The 27320-nt window shown below is 30.4% G+C and overlaps 6 protein-coding genes and 1 non-coding gene across 10 annotated transcripts in view; 3 read left to right on the forward strand and 4 right to left on the reverse strand.

The window, feature by feature from the left end:
* The first annotated feature begins 27 nt into the window (after positions 1 to 27).
* Ccdc58 (Coiled-coil domain-containing 58) lies at positions 28 to 754 on the forward strand. Its single transcript, XM_076401588.1, has 3 exons — positions 28 to 187; positions 252 to 518; positions 572 to 754. Exons 1-3 carry the CDS (start codon positions 146 to 148, stop codon positions 674 to 676), a joined length of 414 nt encoding a protein of 137 aa, XP_076257703.1. The 5' UTR covers positions 28 to 145; the 3' UTR covers positions 677 to 754.
* A 1053-nt stretch (positions 755 to 1807) lies between these two features.
* TRNAI-GAU (transfer RNA isoleucine (anticodon GAU)) lies at positions 1808 to 1886 on the forward strand. The gene is given in 2 exon segments: positions 1808 to 1844; positions 1851 to 1886. It is a non-coding gene; the product is annotated as a tRNA-Ile (tRNA).
* Positions 1887 to 3567: 1681 nt separating this feature from the next.
* Positions 3568 to 4856, reverse strand: RpL15 (ribosomal protein L15). 2 transcript variants are annotated; one of them, XM_076401585.1, is made up of 4 exons: positions 4743 to 4856; positions 4358 to 4538; positions 3870 to 4117; positions 3568 to 3809 (listed from the first exon to the last, which is right to left on the reverse strand). In XM_076401585.1, exons 2-4 carry the CDS (start codon positions 4527 to 4529, stop codon positions 3615 to 3617), a joined length of 615 nt encoding a protein of 204 aa, XP_076257700.1. In that variant the 5' UTR covers positions 4530 to 4538; positions 4743 to 4856; the 3' UTR covers positions 3568 to 3614. The 2 variants fall into 2 exon arrangements, with proteins under 2 accessions (XP_076257700.1, XP_076257701.1); XM_076401586.1 differs by having other exon boundaries at positions 4660 to 4754.
* Positions 4857 to 5573: 717 nt separating this feature from the next.
* Positions 5574 to 6557, reverse strand: LOC143194848 (large ribosomal subunit protein uL30m). The gene is made up of 4 exons (XM_076401587.1): positions 6463 to 6557; positions 6158 to 6326; positions 5977 to 6103; positions 5574 to 5916 (listed from the first exon to the last, which is right to left on the reverse strand). Exons 2-4 carry the CDS (start codon positions 6280 to 6282, stop codon positions 5623 to 5625), a joined length of 546 nt encoding a protein of 181 aa, XP_076257702.1. The 5' UTR covers positions 6283 to 6326; positions 6463 to 6557; the 3' UTR covers positions 5574 to 5622.
* Positions 6558 to 6879: 322 nt separating this feature from the next.
* Positions 6880 to 7822, forward strand: LOC143194846 (receptor-binding cancer antigen expressed on SiSo cells). The gene is made up of 2 exons (XM_076401584.1): positions 6880 to 7432; positions 7485 to 7822. Exons 1-2 carry the CDS (start codon positions 6998 to 7000, stop codon positions 7668 to 7670), a joined length of 621 nt encoding a protein of 206 aa, XP_076257699.1. The 5' UTR covers positions 6880 to 6997; the 3' UTR covers positions 7671 to 7822.
* Positions 7668 to 8522, reverse strand: LOC143194851 (waprin-Thr1). The gene is made up of 4 exons (XM_076401589.1): positions 8388 to 8522; positions 8264 to 8326; positions 8035 to 8205; positions 7668 to 7976 (listed from the first exon to the last, which is right to left on the reverse strand). The coding sequence occupies exons 1-4, from the start codon at positions 8389 to 8391 to the stop codon at positions 7876 to 7878; spliced, it is 339 nt and encodes a 112-aa protein (XP_076257704.1). The 5' UTR covers positions 8392 to 8522; the 3' UTR covers positions 7668 to 7875.
* Positions 8523 to 9434: 912 nt separating this feature from the next.
* stumps (DBB domain-containing protein stumps) overlaps positions 9435 to 27320 on the reverse strand; it is a 114251-nt gene continuing 96365 nt past the window's right edge. For 2 of the 3 annotated variants that reach the window (XM_076401569.1, XM_076401568.1), the window contains 9 exons: positions 15630 to 15771; positions 15273 to 15508; positions 14053 to 14231; positions 13696 to 13992; positions 11485 to 11626; positions 11170 to 11430; positions 10364 to 11115; positions 10086 to 10311; positions 9435 to 9878 (listed from right to left, as the gene is read on the reverse strand). In XM_076401569.1, the coding sequence (XP_076257684.1) occupies positions 9757 to 9878; positions 10086 to 10311; positions 10364 to 11115; positions 11170 to 11430; positions 11485 to 11626; positions 13696 to 13992; positions 14053 to 14231; positions 15273 to 15508; positions 15630 to 15771 (2357 nt within the window). In that variant the 3' untranslated portion in view covers positions 9435 to 9756. Of the gene's footprint in view, positions 9879 to 10085; positions 10312 to 10363; positions 11116 to 11169; positions 11431 to 11484; positions 11627 to 13695; positions 13993 to 14052; positions 14232 to 15272; positions 15509 to 15629; positions 15772 to 18111; positions 18399 to 27320 lie in introns of those variants that run through there. The other variant, XM_076401570.1, reaches the window with a different exon arrangement.

The raw sequence follows: 27320 nt of genomic DNA on the forward strand, positions 1-27320 counted from the left end.
TGGCTCTCGGTACTCCCAATCTGATTCCAATCACGCTATTTAAAATATAGCTTTAAAGGTTATGTCTTTTTTTCTATGGTTCTGTATATTTTTTTAATTTATATAAGAATTAAATATATTTTATGAAATAAATTATAATTTGGAAATGGCGATAAACATGGAATGTGCCGATTTTAGCGAGTTCCAGGTAAAAATTAAATGACTTTTATAGATTGTCGTTAAATTTTGATGCGATGCTTCAAATATTTCAGGATGCCCTGAAAGCAATGCGAAAATCTGACGATATAATAGTAAATACAATAAATTCCGTAGTTCCTACCGGTTCTTTCCGTGCTGACGAATCAGCTGCATGTAAAGCTATTTACGAACAAATTCAAGATGGTCATTTAAAAAGGGAAAATTTAATAAAAAACTGCATTACCTTTACTACAAATAATGTTAAAAGACTTAAAAATGAAAGAGAGGCAAAGGCTGATGATATCCAATTGTCAAAAATATTAAGGGCAGAACAAACAAAAGTGAGTTTTGTTGTGGTTTCCAAATCTTTTGTCTAATGTAACATATTTTTCAGCTAAGAATGTTACAAGTGGAACTTTCTGTTGAAGATCTCATAAAAGAAAGATCTTTGAAGGTCTTTAATGAGAAATGTAGGAAATACTTTAAACCTTCCTCTTGATAGGATATAATTTTATACAATTTGTTAGTAGTTTTTTTTAAATATAGTTATACTATAAATAAACTTGTTGAAGTTAAATATTTAGCTTAATTGTAAAAACACATTTTGTATATTTGAGCCCAAGATGGTAAATTTTATATAATTATTTTCTTTTAATTAAAATATCTAATTACATTAATAGAATATAAATTATCATTTGACTATACATTACACTAGGCACTCTTACATTCAATAACATTACCTACAAAGTACTTGAGATGATGTAATTTTTTCTGTGGCAGACTTACTTGATTGTAACAAAAACTAAGATAATGTTATTTGGACAAGTACTACTAAGTTAATATCTCTGGACATTTATACAAAGATGGCAATACTTGCAATGTTATAAAAACATTATTATAACTCTTAAAAAACTAGTAAGAAATGTTAATCGAAGCCATTTAATCTGAAAACTCAATCTATTAAAACTATCGAATAAGTATACTCCTTGTTAGTGTAAACTGGTTAAGAGAACTTTTTTGTTAAAATAGTTCTAGGTTTATACTTAAATAAGAGTTATAACATTTGAGAATTGAAATGATTGCTATTAATCTTTACCATTCATTGTACTGTATGATTATAAATTTATTTTGATATATTATTATTTTATTTAATCAATATATAAAATAAATATATTCTAAACTAAAACAATCAAACAAATGTACAAATCAGCTGATTCATATAAAAACTTTGGTCCATATAATATAAATACTATTAACAGGCAATAAATAACAAAAATTATTATATAAAATATAAACTAAATGCTACAATGACCGTAAGCTCAGCGGATAGAGCGCTAATCTTAATGATATTATTTGGACGGCGCAGGTTCGAATCCTACCAAATGGGCTGTGTTTACGTTTTATAAACGAAAAGTATTTCTTTGTTAATTAATATGTTAAAATCACATCCGTTTTCTAGAATAAATTTTTACAGGAAATATCATTTTACTAGGAATTCATAATTTTATTAAATACAACGTAAACTTTAAATCGGATAAAAATTATTGTATTGACTGAAAAAAAAACTTATTCGTTTTTAAATTCATCAAAGAGAAGGTTAAATATAGTAAATACAGATAAAACCTTACATGGCCCGTTAGCTCAGTGGTTAGAGCGCCAGTCTGATCGATTCAATTTGGAGGTCGTAGGTTCGAATCCTACATGGGCTGTTTTTTTTATTGTATAAGAATTATTCTTTTAATTATAATGGTTGCAACATTTTAGTATTAGTAACCTTAACTGTTAATTAATTTCTTATACATCTAATTAAGTAAAATTTCTTCAACAAGTATGTCTTTAGTTTTAGAAACAAAATATATCATCTAAGCTAGGTTTATTGAGAATAATAAGCCTTTATACCTCTAGTACGAGCTTCTGCATTTATTATATGATATTATGATGCATATCATCTCCAAAAGTCGGAGTCCTTCAAGGTCTCTCCTTGCACCAGCCCTATTCAAGTTAGTTATTCATGACCAATCTCCCAATGAGTAAAAAAGTTAAGATGGAACTCTTCGTTCTAATCACTCGATTACAAAATGTCACATATCTTGGTTTACACTTCGACACTAGAATCAAGTGATCAAACAACCAATTTGTACATGAAATGGCGTTAATCTTAACCTATTCTAATATAATGTAATCTGTAACGTGATTACTACACGCATTTCTTAGAACATGGCAAAGTAGTAGTTAGTAAAAAAATTATTTGTAAGTATCGACTGTATCTTCGCTCACCAGTTTACCAATCATGATTTTATGAATTGCACGTTTTAACTTCATAGTATAGCTTGTGCGGAATGGTTTCCTAAGTCTTGACGTCACCAAATTTCAATTGGCCATGGTTAAGGAATTGAACTTCTATAATCCGCCTTTGATAGTTGTACACCTTAAACTACACGCTTCTCTGGTATTTTCGGCGTCCTATGCCTATCCATCGTTAATATCGCTCTAGTTAAGGCATTGTTTGGCTATCAGTACTTGTATCAGTATAACTTGTAATTTTGTTAATAATATATCTTTTGGACAATGATATCAAGAACAAAAAAAATTAAATTTCAAGACAGGGTTGCAGGCTTTGCATCGTTATCAATAATCTCACATATCATAGAAAATAAATAACACTTAAATCATACATAATATGTCATCAATGGGAGCAAACTGAAGATCGTATTCAAATTTGGGGAAGTGAGATTTCCAAAAATTAGAACATATTAATAATTATGAAAGAACTTCGATATGTTAAATGGTGAAGAATATTAAATAATTGCAACAGTTGCAAAATGTCTGGCCCAGAGTTTTAAATAAGGATATATAAAAAAGTAGCGGCAATAAAGTTAGGCTTGCAGTATTTTTTAGTGGATAACTGAATGGATAAAGAAATTGTAAGAGAAGGCAGTTAACATTAAAAGAATGCTCAAAATTGCCAAACTATGTTCAGTATACGACCAAAAGAACCTATTATTTAAAACAAAATAAAATTACTTATATTATAGCCCATTCCACTTATTCAAGGAGTTTGACATTGTACAGTGGTTCAATAAAGGATTTTCATACTACTCTTAAAATTTTTATGGAATGAACAGTAAGTCATATAAAAAAAAAATTTACTTATTATTTCCCTCAATAATCCTAGTATGATCATTATGTAATTCACAACTGTTTACTAGTCAGGAATAATTAAATCTGAAGATTTACATGTACGTTACAACTTGTTTATACCTTACAGACTATTCTATACCTTTCAATTCTAATAAAGAAGATATTTAATCTAATTCTAATATTTCCAAAATGAATATCATAGGGTACAATGAATTTGACATAATGGTATACTTAAATGATAAACATCAATATTTTTAATTTTTATTCTTATAATCAAAAGATAAAAAATACATAACTTAACGCTTTCTGCGTAGTTGAAGAGAGTTCCTTCTGAGCCAAGCTGCTCTTCTGGAACCACCCTTGGTTTGGGAGAATCTGTGTCCTTTTCCTAAACCACGAGATGACCTGCCAGAAGATGTCTTTCCACGGAGCTCACGGTGTTTATGTACAGCATTTACTATCCAGTTAACTTTAGGGTCACGTCTAATAGCCTAAAAAAATTAAAAAGTATTTTTAGACTGTTTAAATAGCATTACAAATAATTTACTTACATTATGAGATGGATCAATTAAGATAATTTCATAATATTTATAAGAAGAGTCTTGGCCCACCCAGTATGAGTTGAGGACTCTCAATCCTCCACAACGTCTTCCAACGCGTTCCTCGGCAATAGATTGAAGGTTGCGAACAGGCTTCAATTCATTTACACCATGGCTCTTTGGTTTGCCATAAGTTGCACCTTTAGGAACTGGACGCTTACGACCTCCACGTCGTACACGAATACGGAAGATAACGAAACCTAAAAGTACAAAAATTTTTAATTAAAACATAACATGAACACAAAAGTATTATAACACTGTTTACAAAAATTATTATAAAAATGTAGCAGAGTTCTAGATAGTTTTTAACAAGGATTATTAAAAACATGCTGGCCAATGCATATAATTTTGCACCATTGCAAAAGTTTAAACAATTATAGGACTCAATTGGAAACTGATCTATGGTGCTTCAGTACAATAACTACAGAATATTTACATACCTTGTTTGGCCCTGTAGCCTAACCTGCGAGCTTTATCTGGGCGACTTGGTCTAGGAGCTCTATGAAGTTTAGTAAGTTGACGGTATTGCCATACTCTAACTCTCAATAAAAAGCGAAGGACATCACTTTGTTTCTTCCTATAAAGTTCTTGAATGTATTTGTAAGCTCCCATGGCGGAAACCTAAAACGATTATAAACTTACTATCAATAATAACCTTAAAATATATTAGTAGAAAAAAACATTTCTCAAATATTGGCACAAAAATATTATACACTAAATATAACTAATATCACAGAGATACCTTTAGGAGTATATAAAACTATTTTAAAACAAAGATGGTCGAGAAATTATAAAGAAAAACAAGAATTACTCGCTTCTACCTACCTACAATTCTTGATTCAACTTGGAAAAGAAATTGGACAGCTGACAACTGACATTACTTCAATTACAGCCCGAAAAAGGAACAAGCTTGATTTTATGATTGGCTCGTGGTACGCATGCGCATTTAGTTGAAACGAATTACTTGGTTAGAAGTTTGGTTATGTTTTATGGTTTATTTTTTTCTATGGTTTTATTTTCATAAGTTTTTATCCTCCATATTTCATGAATTTTATAAAGTAATATTTCAAAAATCAGTTAATTAACCATGTTGATTACATTATTATTTATCTCTCTCTTTTAAGTGAGATTACATTCATTAATATTGGATACCTCATAACATACTATGCGAAATATTATTGGATTACTTTTGAATCAAAGTGTAAACAGGTTATTTATTTTTTCAAATGTGGTTTGTCCACTTTCAAGTAATGTTGTTTAGGAACAATGCATTTATGTTAATGTTTTTTCTGGTCTTAGTAAGAGTTGCGAATTCCATTCATAGAAAATATTTTCGGATTGGTCATTATAGGGTTTGATTTAATTTTCAATTTCCAAAATATATTCAAAATATTTTAAATCAACTATATCAGAAGAACAATGTTGCACAATAATTATGATATCATGATTGTAAAAAGTTTACTGTTGCAAATAGTTTCGCTTAAGTGACATTCAAATTGTTTTGATTGACAGTCATAGAGTATTTTGTAATATTGCTCTATGCTGATAGTCTGTTCTGATGGAAAGAAATTTTTATTATAACTTCTTCATAGTAGTATACAAGCATACAGTATAGTAAACTTATTTTAATATACATTTAAAATAAAATAGTAGACAATTATTTCACTTTCCTTTAAATATATATAATTCTATAATTAGATAATATTTACAATACAGATTCATAACCAGTATTCCATTTTCTCCGTAAATTTCTTCTCAGTGTATCACCGTCCATTCTTTCTGGTAATTTTGAAAACTCCTCAGTAAGTTGTAACTGTTTCTCAATAGGTTGAATAGTTTTAATTATCCGTAATTGTCCTCTTTCAGTTAAATAAGTTCTATCACTTTCTTTTGGAAAGCCATCAGGAAAAGTAATTGGAAGTATTTCAACTAAATGTTTCACCTTCCATAAGCGAGCATTATTTTCAGGAATATTCTTAACAATAGCATAGTCATTTTTCTGTAATAAATTAATTGTTAATAGTTGATATTCCATCCACCAATCCATTATTTAATAAACCTTTCCAAGTAAACCAAAGCCTTGTAAAATATCTTTCTCCCACTTAGACAATCCTTTTAAAGGTGTCAGTCGTGATATTCTAAACAATTTTGAAGGTTCGTATGGATTATCTTTAAAATTCTCATGCCTAAAAACAATCTGATTATTGGATACGTCTAGAAACACAATGAAACAGGAATACCTAGGATAATATTTAAAGCCAGGATACTGAATTCCTTCATTATACCAGTTATATCGGAACTTCGCTATACTACGCTGATTAACAGTAAAAGACTTGGAAATTTGTAGCAATTTTTTCGCCAACATATTCGAAACTTTTACTCTTAGTGAGGTTATATTCTATGTTTGTTCTAAAAGGCAACTTAAAAAATTAGCGATGGGAAAAATCGAATGAACGATATTAAACAGTCGATATTTGAATGTAAACGGTAATTATCAAATTATAATTTTCTATAAAACAAATTCATGCCTTAACTATTTGCTTACAAGAATTAGATGAAAGTTATGGGCTTTCTTTATTTGTAAGTTTTCTTTCATTCCATTTTTAATTTTTATATAGAGTTGTATTTAGGTTACCCCTGAGAGGATATTTCTCGGATCGTTAATAATTTTACCATTCGACATAAAAAATAATAAGTATTTTCAAAAACTAAGGATAGTACAAATAGCATAACTAAGAAAATTTTCGCTACATTTGATTTTGATATAGTTTTTGGACATTCCGGTTTTTTCAGCTAAAAAACTGACAAATCAAAATTGGGCCCTTTAAAGTTTTTCTTTGAAATTTATGTAAAATATGTAAATAAAAGAAACCAGGTCCAGCTAATCTTTAATATAGGTAAATTTAAATATCTGAAACGTTCAGGATAACGGCAAAGCAAATATATGTATGTCAATGTCAGTTTGACAACACTTTTATGCGCTATAACCTAAATTTGTTTTATCTCTACTAGAAATTATTATAGCCTTTTAAATATTATAGTAGTTGTAATATGAATACTGTGTTATTAATTATTGCACTATGATTCTTTCTTTGTTATTTGCTAAATTAAAAGGTCTATTTCTTTTTATTATAAACTTATTTAGAAGGGCTTTATGTTGTATACGAAAAAGAAAACGGAACTGTTCGGAGTCAGGGGTCCCTTTAACGCAGGTAGTGTCTAGTGTTGAACTACCTAATGATATACAAGATTGGACTGATTGGGGTAATGATGCACTAATCGATAAAAAACCAAAAACTGTTCAAGATTACATTGCTCTTTATCGCCAACAAACCTTTAAACCACACAATAATGAAGTGGAAGAAAATGTAGAAGAGCAATTGAATTTTTTTGAAGATATGACACCTCAAATTACAAAACAAACAAAAGTACTGATTAGAAATAAGAATGATGAGGGTAGTTCAAAAATTTTAAATAATAGGTTGAATGCAATAGATGATTCAGTAAATGTCATTGTATGTATGGTGCTGTTTTCATGTTGTCTTGTTGTACATATTGATTTTTTAGCCTTCTGCAGAATTAGGAGAATGGAATGAAAACAGTGGTTGGGATGGAGAACAATTATTGGATCATGAGGCTCAAAGAATTTTAAGGGAACAGAAAAAATTAGATAGGGAAAAGCGATTATGGGAACAGAACCAGAAAAAAATTGAAAAACACCCTAGGTTGTTGGGCTCAAAGCTAATGACGTAAACTTAATTTAGTTTTTATTTAATTTTAATTTATAAATTATTGTTTTAATTATTTGGAATAGATATAATAATAATAAACAAATGAACTGTGAAAATATTCAGGATACACATTGTACTTGATACATGATATCTATAATAAATATTTTAAAGATAGTACTTTATCTTTAAGAGATTCAACATTATATATTATGCATTTTTGGATGAGTTTATTGACGGATGCAACGCTGCTTCTTGGTAGATCTATCAATTTCACATTTTTCATATGAATTGCATTTAACATTGCCACAATAACTACCAGTAGCTGATTCTAAAAAAAAATATACATAAACAAAACAAGCTTAGTATGAAATTATTTTGTACACTACTTGAGTTTTGATTTTTATATCCATCATACTTGCTATTTGATTCACGAAGATGATCTGGTACACATGATTTTGCATTGCAAATGTTTGGACAACATTTTTTTCCAAAACATTCGCTGTCGTCCTTGCATTTAGGTGAACATGATGTCATCTTGCTTGAGAGGGGACAATTATCTGAAAATTAGGCACACAGTGGCAATCTCACAGCAATTTATATATTAAATTTACTTACTGTCAACAGCAATTACTACATTTAAAACAATAAATGCTATCACTATAGTGCAATAGAATTTACCTAAAATATAATGTGTAATGGGGATTACGTAAAATAAAATAATTAAATGCATTATACATACTCATTTTGAACTTATTCTAACTTGTACCAAGCTACTAAACACACGTAACTGAATAATGTTACTGTGGTACCTCTTGTTTTAAGTAATTTGTTAACGTCCAGAATAGATACGTATCGCAAATTTTATATTCTTCAAGAACGCTATTAGGTAAATACTTACCGTTCTTGCGGTTATTGAGCAAAACATAATATAAAACGCTTCTGTGTATTTAATAGTCACGTTAACAATATTAAGTTAAGACATATTATTTTACAACAACATTTTAATATATTAATATTAATTAACAAGATATAATTTAAATATACTGAACAGTTTTATATGGAAAGTGGTAATTGCCAGTTGAAGCGATAAGTGTCTAAGGTATTTTATGATTATCGATTTAAGTTTCTTATAACTATCTTGTATCAAGCTGTCTAACAGGTTTTAATTATGTTTGACGTATTACAGTTCTTAATGTTAATGCACCAGTACGAGTTATTTTTTAACTTTTACTATTTGCTATATTCTCAAGTTGTTTACACATATGAGTACCTTAATTTAGCTACTTGATACATCTTATTAGTTACGCATAGTTTGTAGTGTTTAATGCACCTTCGATGAAATGATAATTAGTATGTGTTATGTAATTTTGCTCTATACATTTAAAGTCGCTTAACTTGCGATAACTACCTAATATGCTTTATTATCCACATAAGACCTATTAATATTTCTTGTAAATCAGTAAAACTTGTTTTACTGGAACTTTTTTATATGATTCGTGATAAATATAAACTGCATTATTTTAAATTGAATATGAGAAATACTAAGCGGAAACATTAATATGTTCTAAGAATTTCAATTTTCTATTTATATTTTTTTTAACACTCCTTCATAATCATTTCATTTATGTGTTTAAGTTTATGGTATGCAATGGAATCATGAGCAATGCTAATTATTGCTTTTAGATCTTTTGGACCTTGCTGCCTTTCTGCTAATGAAATAATTTACTAATATTGAATTAAAACTAGTTAGCACAATTCAACACGACTCACATAATAAAATACAGTATTACTTTACAACACGTTATTTAATTGTATAAAAATGTACAAAATATATATTTAAAAAACTATTGTGTTACACACAGCGAACAAAAAATAAATAAATAAGGTACATATACTTAGTTTTAGTTATAAAACATAAACTTAGAAGATAAATATATTTGTAAAAGATAACAAATCTTCAAGTTACAATCAGAAAATGGCAATGTTGTCCATTTAAAAATAATGGGACATTGCCAATGGTATGTATATACACTTGGGCTTTCGCACAATTCTTGACCTTGTTCATCGAACATGAGTATTGAGATCTGGTACTACATTAATAAGGGCAATCACGGGGATGCGGGAGCCTTATAGTTGATGTATTCATGGTTATCGCTTGTCGTGGGCAAATTCATATATTCATTTTTTGAGGAATCAGCAAAGTCTTTAGAGTCTTTTTCATCAATCAAACCTGGAAATAAAAATATAATTTAATAAATTACACGGATATAGTACAATTTGATTTTATGAAATAATGATAAAAAATTATGTAGATCAGTACTATGCATATAGAAATGACTGTGGATGATGTAATTCCATCATGACATGAATTTTAACAATATATTATGATTTTTTAGAATTTTATTTATATTCAATAATAAAAATTAAGCAAGTTTACCAGCTATTGGTTGACCATTTGGTGGAAATTGAATGTAGAACTGATCATGTTCCAGTGGAAGTGAGTCTGGTCTTTGGGATGGTTTGTTTTCTTCGATAGTTTCAAAGTGGTGCATTCCTGAAAACTTTACTGGTTTTGGTACAGGTACAGGAGTATAATTGAGCTGTAAAATGGCCTTTGTTAGCTCATCTTTGAAGTCATCATTTTGGCTACCTCCTAACATCATCTATAAGAAAATATATTAATACCATGATTTGACTCTATTCAGCTTATGTTACCTTCCTCTCTTCATTATCTGAATGGGTACCGCTATCGCCAATACTACAGCCACTGATAGTGCTCATTCTTCCGCTAGAGCCACTTGATGAAGTACTTAGGCTACTGATAGGTCTAGAGCTTTGATTTAGAGCAATTGCAGGTCCAGAAATCACCGCCAACGTCGTTACCTCTTCTGTTCTCTCGTCATTAACACCGTTCTTGTTCCGTGAGAACAATCGTCGCACTCTTTCAAAAGGCGTGGGTTTTTTAGTTGCTGCTTTAATCTCCTGCTGGATCTTTTCGTATCGTTGACGCATCTCCGATAATTGTTCCCGCTTTTCCTTGAAAGATTTCTGTACATCATTGCGATTTTTCCAGTCTTCCACTAACTTTTCCACTTGAGACAACGAGTGAACGTTGTTTTTGAAGTCCATTATTATTTCAGCAAGCTCTTTCTGTACTTTGTCTTCTACGAACTCGATTTGGCTTTTTGAATCCGACTTTTTGTGGCTGGGCGATGGATCACGAGAATGATGCCTGTGTAGCGGTTGTTTTTTCCGTTCTTGCTCTTCGGGTTTCTTGTGGAGGTCTTCGCGGGAAAGAGCGATAGCTGTTCGGTCCATTGCTAAATAGAGCGAACTGCCGCATTCACTGGAGGGCGTAATTGGCGTTGGAGATACTCTGGTCAATTCGGGATTGACAGGTCGAGGCGGTGGACACATTTTGTAAAATTGCTCGACGATTTCTTTCGGTTTTAGATAACCCTCTTCATCTGAAAACGATTTTGATTTTAAACAGGAACCTTTTACAATGTCGATAATTCTACCTTCTTCAGTTTTCTCTTGTAAACTGAACTCTTTTAATTTGGCGTATACGGTAGAGACTTCGTTCATTTTCATATAACCCCTTAACAGATTTGATAGTTCGTGGTGGCCATTAGACTCGGCAATTTCCGGAGGTGTCATATCGAAAATGTTTCTCACTTCGTAGGCCACATCAGCTCCAGGACAATCTACTAATTGAACCGCTAACTTTTCTAAGCCGAATTTAGCAGCAAAATGAAGCAACGTCGGAAACTCTTCGTTACCTGAAGGTGAAATCAATTATTTTACGATCATACATGGAAGAAAATTAAACTTACTGTGCTTGTGAACTTGAACAGTCGCGGCGAATGGTGTGGAGTTATTCGATAGCAGATTGAAGTTTGGTGGTAAATTTTTTTGGAAACTGTGCACCAACCAATTGTCGAGGTGGTCTCGGTCAGCGGGACTAAATCCGAGGGTCTAGAAAAGAAACAACGAACATGCTGTTATATTGAATGAGTGAATAGCTAGCGGGATAACAATTTAGTTAATATTGTTATCGAGTTTTATTGGATTCCAGTTTTTCGTGAACATGTGTTCTCCATTATAGTATAATAAAATACATTACTTTAGCATAGTATAAATTAAAGAATGATAAACGTAATGAACTATTGATTAATATATTGTATCTCACTTATATTTAGCCCACATTTTAACAAATTCATATAGTATATATTTCTAAATATTACTATCATGATTTAAAAACGATCAAATTATTTGAAGTCACAGATAGTTGGGCGGAGAAAGTGTTATTTGTTGGACTGATATAGGTTTTGAAGGAAAGATAGAAATAAAATTAAGTTTTCGGAAAATGAATAGTCCAGTTATATGAAATTGTTCGGCGAACAATAGGCTAGATGGCTATTGCTGAAAAACTACTTCATGACAACTCTATGTATTTACTTTACTTAGAATAAAAATTATTAAAAAAATGAATTTGAAAGAACAATTGACGTTTGAAATAGTGTAGTTTTACTTTTTGTGTTGTAGTTACTACCGACTATGCAAAATGAACATTTTGGTAGCCCTGTCAAATACACTTGCATCTATAAAATCTTTCATTTAGTTTGTCATCAATACAAGAGTGATTTGTCTTAGCACATATAGACTTGATTTCTATAATACTATTCTCACATTTCCCATATGGTGATTGTGCTATTAATGGGTACTCTTTAGTGTTATTAGCTACATTTATTAATTTTTGCCAAGTCTTATATGATAACATATTTATATATTTAATGTTTTTCAATACTCTACCATATTTCATGTTAGTATCTGGAATACTCATTCAATTATGTAAAACTTATAGTATTCTATTTCCACTATGGTCTCATAGTACATTCATTATTGACATATATTGTGAAGTTTTAGATTTGGTATTTAATTATTTAGGCTTTATAATATATTCTGTAACGAATATTTTGTTAACATCTAAAGAAGTTAAATGTTGCTAAACATATAAATACTGATAATTTTATTATTATTTCCGTTAAGAATTCAAAGCTTGGATTTTCTTAAAAACCATCATTTGAAATATTTTTCTGAAGTGTTTGTTAAAATGCATAACAATGGTAAATTACTGGATATATATTTTGAGTTGACCATATTTGTTTTGAACTTGAATAAATAAGGTACATATAATTAGTCAAGGTACATATATTTGTAAAAGATAATAAATTTCCAAGTTACAATCAGAAAAAATGGCAATACGGTAAATTTGAAAATAATGTAACATTGCGAATTCTTAATTTTATTAATTGAACATGAGTGTCGAGATCTGGTAGTACTTTGATAAGGTAATCGTGGGGATTCAGGAGCCAGATCGTTGATGTATTCGTGGTTGCTGCTTGTCAAATAGTCAAAAAAAGCCGCTGTAGTCAAATTCATACATTAATTCTTTGAAGAAGCCTTTTTTGTCAGTTATGCTTGCGTGCATCAACAAATATTGATAAATTAACTCATTAATAGAAAAAAGTAAAAGGCTTGAATTGTTTAAAATCTTTTGAAAGTTTTGTTTGAACAGTATTTGTTAAAATGTATAGTGACTGTAAATTATTGGATAAATATTTTGAGTTGAAAATGCTGAATTGTTTTGAGCTTTACCATTAATTGTCAGTTGAGAAACTTAAGTAGACAAATAAGGAAGTATTTTTTTAAACGTGTAGATTATATTCCGCACTAATATTATAGCCCTATTGAAACGAAACATTCACTCTATATTGGAGGTATAAAAAAGGTCTTTGCTGGAAGGATAATAATTCATTCTGTCAAACCAAATAATGAAGTGGAAATGTCGTGAATCTGTTAGAGAAGAATAATCGAAACAATTGACTTCCTACTTTAAATGTTAGGAAGATATTTAATTTATTTGCTGCGAATTACATTTATAGGCATATGTGAATTGAGCAGAAAAAATATCAGGGTAAATTTTATTCTCTAGAAAATTAAATACCATACCCAAAAATTGTAAAATATTTTTGTATCCTTACCTGACACATAAAGTCGACTGGATTATTGGTAGATCGTAGTATCTGTTCGAGTTCTCTCAGTTTACTTTCGCATTTGATTGGTCTACTGCCGATGATGCTGCCGTTTTTCTCGACTAGAATATTGACTATGGCGGTAACATCAGTCAGGTTATCCGGTACGGTAATTTTTATTATATACGGATTGCGCTTCTTGATCGATTTTACCTCCTGCAGCTCGCCGTTACGCTCAATTGATATTTTTACGATGTCTTCCTTTTGTAGCGGGTACGTCAGCAGAATGAAAACGCTGTTTTGGCCCTAAAGATATAGATCGTTGAGGTAATGCTGGATTTCGGTTTTCGTGCTGTTTTAAATTACCTGTCTGATTTTCTTTGGGGTTACGGAAAAGTATGACTTTTCTTGGGCTATGACTGAGCTCTGTTGTTTCCATATTTTGGATAGGATAGTCATGGCCTGTGCTAAGAATTCCTTGGTGAAGGTTTCGTCTTGATCTTGACCGACGCTTTGTCTTTGCCATTGGTAATAAGACGGAAGTGCTAAAAAAGGTAATTAATTAATTAATTAAAAATGCAGAGAACTGGTAGGTACAGAGAAATCAGTTGAAAAAGAAAACCCGTATATTGCAGTACGAAAAGTGAATGAATATTAGAAAGTTTTTGGGTGCCAGAAGTGTAACAATTATTTTTTTAGTCTTTAATGTCAGTTTTTGTCAAAGCTAATTCAAAAAAAAACTGCAGCTAAAACGTCTTAGGTCTATAAATTAATTTTAAATGATTAAAAAAAATGTTACTGTGCATTACATCACATCAAACAAAACAAAAATGTATTGTGTTGAATGTCTACCTAGTAAATTGTATTTTTGGGAAATTTTACTTTTTTACTTCAATTTGATTCAACATTATAAAAGTGGTTATTTGGACGTATTGCTGCAACTTATTGTTACTGGTGATGAAAAATGGATCCATTACGAGAATACAAAGTGAAAAAAATCATGGGGACTACCTGGTGATGCATCAATATCAACGGTAAAGCCGAATATCTATGGTTTCAAGCTCATGCTCTGTACTTGGCGGGATCAGCAAAATCGGTGAAGATATAATAAACGTAAATTGTTTGAAAAACGAGAAAAAGTAGTGTCTATACTTTGAATAAAATATATTGCCGTACAAATTTTGTATTAAAAAATATCCTTTAAAACTAATTTTTAGGCCATATATCCTTGTTAAACTGCTTTCTCTAAAAATACTCTAATGGGCTGAATAGTATTATAATAAATAATTATTTGATCAAATATAACCAGAAAATATAAATAAATGACAATAAATTCAATCTAAAACGTTTTAACACGAATATAAATATTAAAATAGAGAGATTCTTTATTTCCTGTAGAAGTACAACCATATAATGTTTTTTTTAATCAGTCATTATTCCAACTGTGTTCACCCCTCGGTACTGCTTTTAAGTATGATTAGTAGAATTTCTTTTAGACAAATCATTAGTTTCGACAAAAAATAGCGTAAACTTATTCCAATACGGAACAAATACGCTTCAAGCTTTTTCTTATTACGATTACGAACCTTTTTTATGTATATCATTCAAATCACTGTCGTTTACACCCAAAAGAAGAGACAGGGTTCTGTCTGGTAGCAATATCTTCGATAATATGCTGACTTCTTCAGGATGTTCTGCGATAAACTCCAAAAAAGCAGGACACAGAACGACCAGTTGAAGCTTCACACCGGTGGCGCCTTCAACGAATTTAGGTTCTTCGATTTTGGGTGTTAGTGCATCTTCCAGGAATAAATTCTGGATTCTACGAAACGAAACATAAATAAATTCAATAATTTAAATAATAATACTATTAATTATATATTTTTTAATAAAAAAAAAGAAAAATGAAGCGGCCCTAATGATTTGTGTCCCTGTATACTCACTTGAACGATTTCCTGTTGGCCGTTTTGCTAATTTGCTGGAAATAGGAGACGAAGTATTCCACCCAGAGGTTGGCCGGTTCGCTACCTTTCAGCGATACAATCAGGATGTCGTCCATGTTGGCGTGTTGTTTTGACAGTGTGCCTGGAAAGCGAAAACAAAGCTATAGTCGCCGACTCATTCCGGATTCCGGAAATTCTGTTCATCGCCAGAGTTTAGATACACGTCTAGAACATTTGCCGTCACTTTTACACGAAAACACCTTGTGTCTTTCTTTTATCTTGGTTTTTGACAATATTCATACCACGTTAATGTGGTATGGATGGTATATTTTATTTTTTAAATAATGTATTTACTATTATATTTATTTATTATCTTTTTAGTAGCTGTATCAGTCATCTATCTGACTGAAATTAGATTGATTATATGATTATATGATTGATTAATATGGGTATAATATTATTATGTCTAAAACAAAGTCATTTAATTAAATATTTATAAGCATTCATTATTTCACTATTGTTGTTAACAGGTCAATTGAAAAGTCCCCGGTCTACCATAGTAAAACACATTTTTTTGGAAAAATTAGTTTTTTTTTATTCAACATGCAGGACAGTGTTCGGAAACTCAGCATCAAGCCAAGTTTTTGCTTCAACTGTATGTTTTCCCTTCAAAAAGCAATATTCTATCAACACGCGAAGTTCCTTTTTATTCATTTTTTTCACAATAACAAAAGTTGCTTCAGTCAAAATGCTATAATTCACAAACTAATGATCCGACAGCTGTCAAATTTATACACGCATCTTTTGAGGGTTAGGGATAACTAAAAAATGGATTTAATTCTAGTAGCCCTATATATGTGTCAGGTCGGGGACTTTTCAATTGACCTGTTAGAGTATCTGATATCAAAATTTATATTCTAGAGAAAAATGTTATATTGTAGGTAATTATATTGTAATATATTAATTAATAAAAAAAATTAATGAATTAAGGAAACAAAATATTTAAAAATACATTTAAATTCAACAATAATATTTACTGTTCAATATGTCTACGATACTGACCTTCAAACGCACATGTCAAAATTTAATGTTATTCCAATTATAAATTGATAGGTTACAGTAGTTTTAGTGAAACAATTACCGATATTTTCACAACAAATGATAAAAATGAATTTCCTGTGTTGATAAATCCTTGTTTTTTGATGGGAGAAAATACCGTTGAAGATAGTGGTTACATAATCATTATAGAGATTGCACCATGAAAATAAACTACCCGTATATTGAATTTACACCGAAAATAAAGCAAGTTTGGAGCTGTTCAAGCCAAACAAATATTCTATTACTTAGGTATATGACAATGGGTAAAAAGAGATCTACATTTTGTTTTTTTTTCTGTAATATTTATACCAGGGTTACCTTTATTATTTCGGTATTTACGATTATTATTAATTTATTACAGTTTTCTTGTTATAAATCTATTTCTTTGGTTGTGTAATATTTATACGAGAGTTGCCTTTTAAATTTCAGGAACTGCGATTAACATTAATTGGCATTGCTTTTATTTTGATACCCTGTACATTAATGGTACCCCATTCAATTCGAATAATATTGTTCTTACAGTTTCTTGTTGATAATGTGGAAATAAAAAGGTATCTCAATAGAATAATTGTCAAATTGTGATGTACAAAAAATCATTTGTTATACACAGTATTTGTGTCTACATATATTATTAATGTTTACTGAAAAATAACTAATCATTGTATACTTATAATACCACACAATCATTAGATGATATAATAATTAATACAATGAACTTTGTTATGTGTTAAAATAATACCAGACAAAAATTGGCAAAATATCTGTACGCTGATCATTACGAAATAAACTAGCATATATTGTACATATCTTATGACTGCTAGTAGTAACATGTGTGTGTATATTGTTCTTGAGAGAATGTGGATCACATTGAACATACTCTTCTACAAATTTAGATTATGACTTTTTCAGGTTTTTTTTCGAGTCGCAAATAAACGGAAGTAATTATAACAATGTTGTTTTAAAGCTTTTTTTTATGTAATCTTACTTAAATTTACTAAACAGTTGCAAGATTAATTGTTTTCAATCTACCAATAAAATTATTTTCATTCTTGTGAATAATACAGGCATTTTAAATTATCATTTGTATGTATTTAGTACCACTTTGATTTATTTATAGTTAATTAGCATCAAAAAAATATAAATAACAAGACAAAGAGATCTTTATAAATATCTTGAAGAAAAAACTATAATTACATTAGTATGACGTATGGCGATCAAGCCACACATTATGCCAATCTCTTATCTCCAATGATTTGGTAAAAAATCCTCGTGTAGTGACCGATGGGTTTCAGAAAATAATGATAAATAAATTTTTACCGACTATTTCTTGGAAGACGTAATGTCGGCATGCGTAAGGTTTGTTTTAAACAATTTCGGTATTTACCAGAGTAGTGTTTCGCCCGGGATTTTGTGGAGGTACCTAAACGACAATCATCCGAAGAATCTGACAGTCCCTCATCCTTGTCTTGCACTAAATTTCGCGATTTATTCTTCAACATTGCATCGGATATCACCAAAACTATACACTGCCACGGCGAATTTGTTTAATGCTTTGGGCTGGCATACGGCCGAAAGCTCGGCTTTTTGAATATAGAAGCGGTCGCGTCCCAGGCACGTAAAGCACATCCGTATTTACGGATGAAGGAAACAGTACTGAGGTTCGTTTCTATAATAAATAAAGACTACCACGACCTTATCGTAGGAGATAAGGCGGGTTCCAGAACCGTACTTCGAAATTTCCAGTAAAATGTAAGTATTTGTCTTGTTGATATTTTATGTTCTAGGCGCATGTATTGGATAATCCAGCTTAATATTAAATTTCTTTTAGCTAAAATGTCACGGTAAATTGATTATTTTCAGTACTACTATAATATTATTCCAGACTTTTAATTGTTATTCACCCTTCTTAAATGATGTAAACTCATATTCAAAACTAAAATATTAGTAATTAATTAATATAAGTGAAATTTTAAAATAGTTTTTTAAAATGTATAGCTTAAAACACATTTATTTTATACGAGGTGTGTTCAAAAAATCTCTACATCTACATTAATTAAATATTTAAAAATATTATGGTAAATTAACAATTATATACTATAATATTGTATTCCATATAGTTTAATTTTTAATATTTGTAAGTTATAAATGGTATAAAAGTATATCTACAATATATTTAAAATAAAATGTTTAAAAAATGATAATTAATTAATAATTTTATTTAATCATGTACATTAATTAATTATATAAAAATCTCATGGTAAATTAACAATTATATTCTATAATATTGTATTCCATATAGTTTAATTGTTAATATTTGTACGTTATAAATGGTATAAAAGTATATCTATAATAAATTTAAAATAAAATGTTTAAAAAATAATAATTAATTAATAATTTTATTTAATCAACTACATTAATTAATTATTTAAAAATGTCAAGGCAAAGTAATAATATACTATAATATTATATACCAGATGGTTTAATACAATATCAAGAAACGTTTCTTTGTTATATTGTAGATATGAACTTTCAGCAAATGACAAAAATGTAAACAACCAATAAGGCTGAAAATTTATAGATACTATGTAAATATGCTTGCCAGCACATCATCAAAGAACTATACCAGCCGAATCAATACAGTTCTTGAAATTTCTAAATTGCTATACTTTTGAGCAAGCTTTGCGCATCCAGTCTGGTGACTGAGATCGTAAGAAACTACCATCTCGGTCACCTCAGTAATCAGGCTTTGATAATATCTTTTGGAAAGGTCTCTAGGACTCTTCTTCAGAATCACAAGTAAGACCTATTAAGATTACAGAGAATTGCCAGTAAAAAAGAGACGAAAATATTACAAACAAAATTTTTTTTTTATATTATTACCACAGTTTTATAAAATATTTAAGAAATATAGACATTAATATTATATACACATTATCTATAAACATAATTTACTTTTTAAATATTTATAAATGTTATCATAATGAGATAACCATTCAGCCTAAACAAAACTTTCTCATTATTCATTTGATAAGCAAAGTAATAATGGCCAAATTCATACAACTTCTCCTAAGTTCAAATCAAAAGTTCCAGCTTAATTGTTCTATTATTATGCTCTTAACGGCTTTGTGTTAAACCGGCATCTTTTTTTGTTCAGCTTCAGCCCTGATAAATGGGTAGCAATTGAAACGAAACGATTTGGACGAGACAACTTTTTTCTCGCTCTTTTAAAAGGAGAAAATCCTTATAATTGGATAGTGGTTGAATGGAGGCTTTTTTCAGGCGGGTAAAATAAATTGAATTCTTGGATTTTGTAGAATGATGAAATTCGGTGTTCACGTAAATAAATTTACAATAAATGTGTTTTGATTTTGGGGTTTGTTCGGTAATAGCGAGTGTTCTATTTATGGAGCACGATGTTTTTAATGGTTTTCTAATCGGGCTAGGAATTTTAATCATCTACGTTAATTAATTACATACTATAATATTGTATTCTAGATAGTTTAATTGTTAATCTCTTTGCGTTATAAAAGATATAAAAGTATATCTTCATTAAATTTAAAATGAAATGTTAATAATTTTATTCATATTATTTAATATCATCTACAGTAATTAATTATTTAGGAATATCATGGCAAAGTAGTAACATACTACAATATTATATATCAGATGGTTTAATACAATGAATTTAAATTAAAATAATAAATAATTTATAATAAAAATATATAAATTGATTGATAAAAACATTTTTTTTTCATATAGAAGGCGCCTTAAAAAATAAAGGAAATTCTTGCTTTTTAGAACTACTTTTAATTATTCATCTAAATTATTGTTAGTACTTTTATTGATTCTGTGGAACCATCGAATTCTGTGTTCACGTAAATAAATATACAGTAAATGTTATTTTATTTTAGGGTTTGTTCGGTAATAGCGAGTGTTATGTGTCTATTTACAGAGCATGCTGTTTTTAATGATTTTGTGTTTCGGGCTATAAATTTTAATTATCTATATTAATTAATTACTTAACAATGCTATAGTAAATTACATATTATAATATTGTATTCTGGATAGTTTAATTGTCAATATTTGTACGGTATAAATGATATAAAAGTATATCTACAATAAATTCAAATTAATATGTTAAAGATTATAAGTAATTAATAATTTTATTCAAATTATCTATTATTATGTACATTAATTAATTATTTAAGAATATCATGACAAGTTAATAACATACTATGATATTATATATCAGATGGTTTAATACAATAAATTTAAAATAATATATTTAAAAATAAAATAATAAATAATTAATAATAACAACAAAAATTTATAAATTGATCTTTAAAAACATTTTTTTCATATAGATGACTTAACAAAATAACGGAAATCCTTGCTTTTTAGAAATATTTTTAATTATTCATCTAAATTGATGTTACTGCTTTTATTGATACACTATAATGAACGAATTTGGTGTTCACGTAAATAAATTTACAATAAATGTGATTTGATTTGAGGGTTTGTTGGGTAATAGCGGGTGTTCTATTTACGGTGCGCGATGTTTTTAATGATTTCTTCTTTCGGGCTGGGAATTAGTGTCGCCGTTTCGTTATTAATTGGAATTAGCTGATATTTTCGGCGAACCAAAACTATGGGGTACCACCTGAACGGCGCGACCAATCAATATGCAACCGAGCGGGCCGAAGGACTTCCGCCCATCGGGGTTCCAGGAAGCGAGATGGCACGTGATCGGGTTAACGAGACGGTCACTGTCTTCATCGTCCATTGGCTTTTTTCGTCTTTAAAGGTCGGCGAAAATGGCGGAAAAAAGAGTGGGGGTGCGAGCGGCGACCGGTTGGGGAACGGGGGGCCGCTGTTAAAAATAGAGATTGACGCGCGCGTATCTAAAAAATCAGTAATAGGGGGTTGGGTGAAATCGACCCTACATGAAGGATGAAAGAAACGCGATCGCGGCCAGGTGTTGTTCGGAGGGAGTGCTTTTTTTCTTCGCGTGAAAAATGATCGACAACTGTATTTGGGGATGTTTTGGCAGATGCAAATGTTCCTCAATATATTACTTTACCTCCAGATTCACGTCAAAATAATTATCTTAATAATTAGCCATCAAATATATCGCGTATATATTAATAGTCTGGATATAATGTAACACGATATATAGTCTATCCAAAGAAGTTTTGTACATACGTCATCAAGATGATTAATGTATTGCCTGTCGCAGTTTGTAAATTGGTTTTAGAATCAGAAAAAAATTCCCTTCTCACGTTATTCTAATTAAAAAGAGACGCAATGCTGTCTGATAAGTTTGAACGTGTAACAGAACTAGCCTGTCAAAGCCAAACTTATGCAAAATTCTTTAAAACAGTGATAAGAGGTTATAAAGCGTCAAACGTTATTTTACTGCTTGGCTTGTTTTGATAAATTTCAAATCGCTGCTTGTTAATACTCTGATTGAAAATGCCGAAGACATACCGAACAGATTGCGTTTCTAATCAGTTACTTTGAACAAGAACGAGATAATGGAGGCCCCCTCTTGTCAGTAAAATTAGTTAGAGAGGTAAGCATTTTTACTGTTAATACTAATTTTAGCGTGTTGCAGCTGCACTGAATCATAATATGAACACGGTTACTAAAATATCTCAATAAGAAAAATATAATCATGAATTTATCAAAAAAAATAGTTGATGGATGAAGATAAACATTGGAATTACAATTGATTAGGCTTAATTAGTCATAACATTTATTAATAATTCACTGTAGATATATTGTACTTCATGCTGAAAATAGGAATGCTCGGTTTGGATGAACTCGAACAGATACATTGAGGAAGTAATTGACAAATGATGGAATTGTGAACAAATGTTAGATAGAATGGAAATTAACAGCTTAGTTATTCATTTGAATCAAACTTTTTGGATATGATATGATTCAAGTAAAGGTGAGTATATAGTTAATATATGATAATTGTAGGAAATGTGTGTAATTGTTTAGAATATACATGGTTAAAATGTGTCAGGAGAGAAAGAATAGTAACTGTTTTGCATACACTGATTTACAATACACTGATTAAATGTAGTTTTATCAAGAAAGATGTATACAGGTATTTTGCTTCAAGGCAGAATAATTTTAGAGAAATGTCTTGTAATTAATATATTAACAATAAGTCAATTTGAATGTAAATACTTACATTGAAACACTACTACACATATATTACTATTATAAAAATAATATTTTTGTAATTACGGGTAACTGCAAAAGTTACTATCTTAAATTATCTATTCGTTATACCAAGCAATACCAATATAATATTGTTATGTAATCATTATGTAAGTTTTAATTCAAAAGAACTTATCTTAGAATGGTAAACCTGTTAAATTGCCATTTGAAATTGCCATTGCAAATGATTCTATACTATACTACTAATATATATCTAAAATATCTAGAATTCAAGTATATATAATTCTAATTGGTAAGTTGAAGAAACTGTAAAATCGTGATTTCCATAGCAATAATTCCATAGTACCCATAGCCTATTACTAACTCAAAAGTTATATGCTTCAAAAATGGATATTCTAGAAGGTTATTATTTATATGTTTTTTATACAAGGAAATGCGTTATGAGAAGTCTCTACGGTACTAAACATCCAAGACTGGGTACCAACCAAGGGCGAGTTATACCAAGCGTGTAACATTGGATTCAAAAGGGTCTTGCGAAGATCACTTGGTTCAATCTTTCCTCAACATCTGAAATTTCATTGAGGAATATATATTATTGACTAGTATCATTGAGGGACATAAAAACTCGAAATTAGTTTTTACTTAAATTATCTATTGAAGAAGTGATATTGAAATGATTTATATCAAAATAAGATTCATGCTTTTTTAAAATTAGGTGCAAATATATTACTCTCAACTGTCCACCTGATAAATAACATTGAAAATTATATCTGTAAATACATTTAATTGCTTTATTTTCATATTTATAATGTGGTTTAAATATCTTCCTTAAATGTAATCTATAACTGTAGGAGTTTAAATATTTATAATTTTTATGTAAATAATAAGTACATGAGTATACGCAGTAATACTGTTAAATATTATTAATATACGGTTTGTGATAAAAATGGCAACGTTTTACTTTTATTTAGTGTACTGTATTTAATGCACAATATTTTGATAATGAATTTTAATAAATGAGTGGTCATGTTAGGTACATACAATTGATATGTTATTAAATTAACTCCCAGTTGTAATGGACAAATTATGATTAGTTATTTTGATTAGAAGTAGTAACGCATTTTTTCTAAATCATTAGAACTTTTTGTTTATTATCCCAGCTCAGTCATTACTAACAGAGTACTTTCGTTCTGAGGTTTTCTTAACCAGATTATATTTCTTCAAATTATATTCATTTTTTCAGTTTTTTCAGTTTGGCAACGATTGAAATACATTTGTAATTATAAAAAATAATTACTTTTAGTAAAACTATTTAATATGAAGATCAGTACATATTAGAAAATCGTATAATAACGAAACCATTACCGCGAGTGAACACGTAATCGTTGATCGCAAACATGTTGTTTAGAAGAAGAGTGATTTCCTCCCTTATTTACTTTGCTACTTATTTATTTTCCCCTTAGAGAAAGCTAAAAAAGCGTCAAATGGAATAAAGACAAGAACAACAATAATTTTCAAAGCTTTGTCCTGCTATACCATACTTGAAAGCTTTATTTTCAAAACCGTTAATGGGAAACTTTTACTACCGTTTTTAAAACGAAAATAGCAGCAATTGTTGGCGTAACGTTGGACCAAAATAAACTGGATGAGTGCGACAAAGAAATTTTACAGGTTTAATTGATGGTACAGGTGTTGGTATGGTAGTTTTTTTTAAACGGGCTTTTTATTTTGCATTATGTCATCGAAATGTCTGAAAATCTGCAAAAAAATCATTGTATTTCTATAATTAAACATTGAGTGAACGATAAACGGAAAACGATATTCTGAAAAGAAATGTTTTGTCTTATTAATTTATGAAAAAATATGGGTAAAAACAAAGTAACGGTTTCATAAATTGCTTTATTTTGATTATTTTGATTTACATCGGAGAAAAAAGAAAATATAAATTAAAAGTAAGAACATATTGAAAGTTTAGACTATGGTTTCTATGATTTAACATATCATATCGAGTGTGAACTAATTAATCTGAATATTTTAAAGACCATATGTCTCTTAATCAGGTTGAATGGTAATATTAATTTTAACTTCATTTGTTTATTAATAGGTCAATTGAAGAGTCACTTGCCTACCATAGTAAAACACATTTTTTTTGCCAATTTTTTTTTGGTTCAACATAATTCCCTTCAAGGATGATACACTGATTATAGCGACCCTCCAACTTCTCGATACTTTTTTGTAGTACGATTTGTCCTTTGTTTCAAAATAGGCCTCAGTTTCATCGATCAACTCTTCATTTGACGAAAATTTCTTCCCAGCGAGCACTCTTTTGAGATATGAGAACGGGAAATCGCTGGGGGCCAGATCTGGAGCATATGGTGGATGAGGAAGCAATTCGAAGCCTAACTCATGGATTTTTGCCATCGTTTTCACTGACTTGTCACATGGTGCATTGTTTAGGTGAAGCAGCACTTTTTTTCCATCAAATGCGGCCGTTTTTCCATTGATTTCGACCTTTAAACGGTCCAATAACGCTATGTAATAGTCGCTGTTGATGGTCCATTTTTCAAGGTGGTCAATGAAAATTATTCCATGCGCGTCCCAAAATACAGACACCATAACCTTGCCAGCCGACTGTAGTGTTCTCCCACGCTTTGGAGCGGGTTCATCGTGTGCAGTCAATTCGAATGACTTCAGAGTAAATTGATGGAACCATGTTTCATTCATTGTTACATATCGACGCAAAAACTCGGTTTTATTACGCTTGATCATCTTCAGGCACTGCTCCGAATCATCAATTCGTCGTTGTTTTTGGTCAAAAGTGAGCTCGCGCGGTACCCACTTTGCACAGAGCTTCCTCACACCCACATATTCGTGAATTATATGATGTACACGTTCAGTTGTTATCTTTAGAGTGTCTGCTATTTCATTCAATTTCACTTTACGGTAATTCAAAATCCTTTTGTGGATTTTTTAAATGTTACGGTAACAACCTCTTTTGGGCATCCTCTGCGTTCACCGTCTTCGGAGCTCATTTCGCGACGTCTAAACTTAGCATACCACTCCTTGATGTTTGATATTCCTGAGACAGTATCAGGAAACTCGGCATCAAGCCAAGTTTTTGTTCCATTATTGGATTTGTTGATCCAATGTTAATATAGAGGAAAAATGTAAACAAAACGTTACTCCATGGAGGTTCATTTGGAGAATAATGTATCATGTTTAATGTGTGTTTTCATAAAAAAAAGATATATAGATATAAATATTTGTTAACTGTTAAATTGATTCTGAATTCAATCATATATTGATATTTATTATCGACAAATTATCAACCAATTAGCAGATGTAGGTCAAAATTAAATAATATAGCTTACTTGGTATACTGTATAGGAATAATAAAATGGCTACCTTGCATGTGATGCGCATGCAGCAGCGAAGGCCTTAAATTAATATTAATATGCAAATCACCAGGAAGTTAACCGGTATAGGTCCAAGTCCATAAATCTCTGGGCCTAAAGAGGACACCTTCAAGTGTTAACCGTTTATGTGCTTGTCAATTTAAATAATACTTATTTTCAATTTACCCCATTGCACTCCATCAACAAATAAATTGCCGGCGACTATTATGGCTACATATTACACGGTCAAAATTATTGATTTAAATAATAAAATGGTCGGTATTTCTTTAATTATCGACCGAGGCATAGTTTGTAAGGTTGATATGATATGCAATTACAATAGATATGATTATAATTGTAAATACACTAATCGATTAGTAATAATTTGCAATAAGAGAGAGAGAGAGAGAGAGAGCACACGATCTTGCTGAATTTTTAAATAAGTTAGTTTAATTAGAAGCTATTTCTTGGGTTCGGGATATTTGGATTTGTTTATCTATCGCGAGAGATGAGTGGGTAGGATTTTGATCAGCTGATAATCGTGTTGCCAGGTGCCAAGGGAGAACCTCACACTGAGCATGTTCGTGAAGCTTTTCATGAACGAATTACCCTGATTGGAGATAGTTGTTCGCGATCGTCACAAACCGTGGGGCACTGACTAACGCGCAGATATTTTCGGATTGGCAAACTTGAAGTAGTGCAAGTTGCCTCCCGGGGACGTACTTGTACCACACCTGTGCTCCAAAAAGAAAGGCAGACGGACCAGTATTTTATACAGGGTCGCTATTTGGGGGAATGGAAGTTTACTTTTTCTGCAGAGTAGTAAATATAGAATGCCATTTGGATTTGGACTGACTATTGGAACCTGTGGTTGAATTGAAGACCGACGTTTGACATTTTCTGGAGTCAGGAGCATCCGATGATGGGTCATAATAACTTGAGTTTTACTCGGGTGATCTGCAGTCGCCAGAACTTGTACCACGCGACTACCTAGTTCTAGGTTCCA

The sequence above is a fragment of the Rhynchophorus ferrugineus genome, unplaced genomic scaffold (genome assembly GCF_030347505.1).
Source record: "Rhynchophorus ferrugineus isolate W39M unplaced genomic scaffold, kcgeb_rfMv2 rfM4, whole genome shotgun sequence".
Lineage (NCBI taxonomy): Eukaryota > Metazoa > Arthropoda > Insecta > Coleoptera > Curculionidae > Rhynchophorus > Rhynchophorus ferrugineus.

What these genes read in the sequence shown, in the direction of transcription:
- Ccdc58 (XM_076401588.1), top strand. Translation starts at nt 146, where the DNA reads ATGGCGATAAACATGGAATGTGCCGATTTTAGCGAGTTCCAG. An exon ending in CCGATTTTAGCGAGTTCCAG is followed by an intron (nt 188 to 251) that starts GTAAAAATTAAA and finishes CAAATATTTCAG; the next exon opens with GATGCCCTGAAAGCAATGCG. An exon ending in TAAGGGCAGAACAAACAAAA is followed by an intron (nt 519 to 571) that starts GTGAGTTTTGTT and finishes CATATTTTTCAG; the next exon opens with CTAAGAATGTTACAAGTGGA.
- RpL15 (XM_076401585.1), bottom strand. Translation starts at nt 4,529, where the DNA reads ATGGGAGCTTACAAATACATTCAAGAACTTTATAGGAAGAAACAAAGT. An exon ending in AGGCTACAGGGCCAAACAAG is followed by an intron (nt 4,118 to 4,357) that starts GTATGTAAATAT and finishes TTGTACTTTTAG; the next exon opens with GTTTCGTTATCTTCCGTATT. An exon ending in TAATTGATCCATCTCATAAT is followed by an intron (nt 3,810 to 3,869) that starts GTAAGTAAATTA and finishes TAATTTTTTTAG; the next exon opens with GCTATTAGACGTGACCCTAA.
- LOC143194848 (XM_076401587.1), bottom strand. Translation starts at nt 6,282, where the DNA reads ATGTTGGCGAAAAAATTGCTACAAATTTCCAAGTCTTTTACTGTTAAT. An exon ending in GGCTTTAAATATTATCCTAG is followed by an intron (nt 6,104 to 6,157) that starts GTATTCCTGTTT and finishes GATTGTTTTTAG; the next exon opens with GCATGAGAATTTTAAAGATA. An exon ending in GCTTTGGTTTACTTGGAAAG is followed by an intron (nt 5,917 to 5,976) that starts GTTTATTAAATA and finishes AATTTATTACAG; the next exon opens with AAAAATGACTATGCTATTGT.
- LOC143194846 (XM_076401584.1), top strand. Translation starts at nt 6,998, where the DNA reads ATGATTCTTTCTTTGTTATTTGCTAAATTAAAAGGTCTATTTCTTTTT. An exon ending in ATGATTCAGTAAATGTCATT is followed by an intron (nt 7,433 to 7,484) that starts GTATGTATGGTG and finishes TTGATTTTTTAG; the next exon opens with CCTTCTGCAGAATTAGGAGA.
- LOC143194851 (XM_076401589.1), bottom strand. An exon ending in TGTAGTAATTGCTGTTGACA is followed by an intron (nt 8,206 to 8,263) that starts GTAAGTAAATTT and finishes CCTAATTTTCAG; the next exon opens with ATAATTGTCCCCTCTCAAGC. An exon ending in ATATAAAAATCAAAACTCAA is followed by an intron (nt 7,977 to 8,034) that starts GTAGTGTACAAA and finishes ATTTTTTTTTAG; the next exon opens with AATCAGCTACTGGTAGTTAT.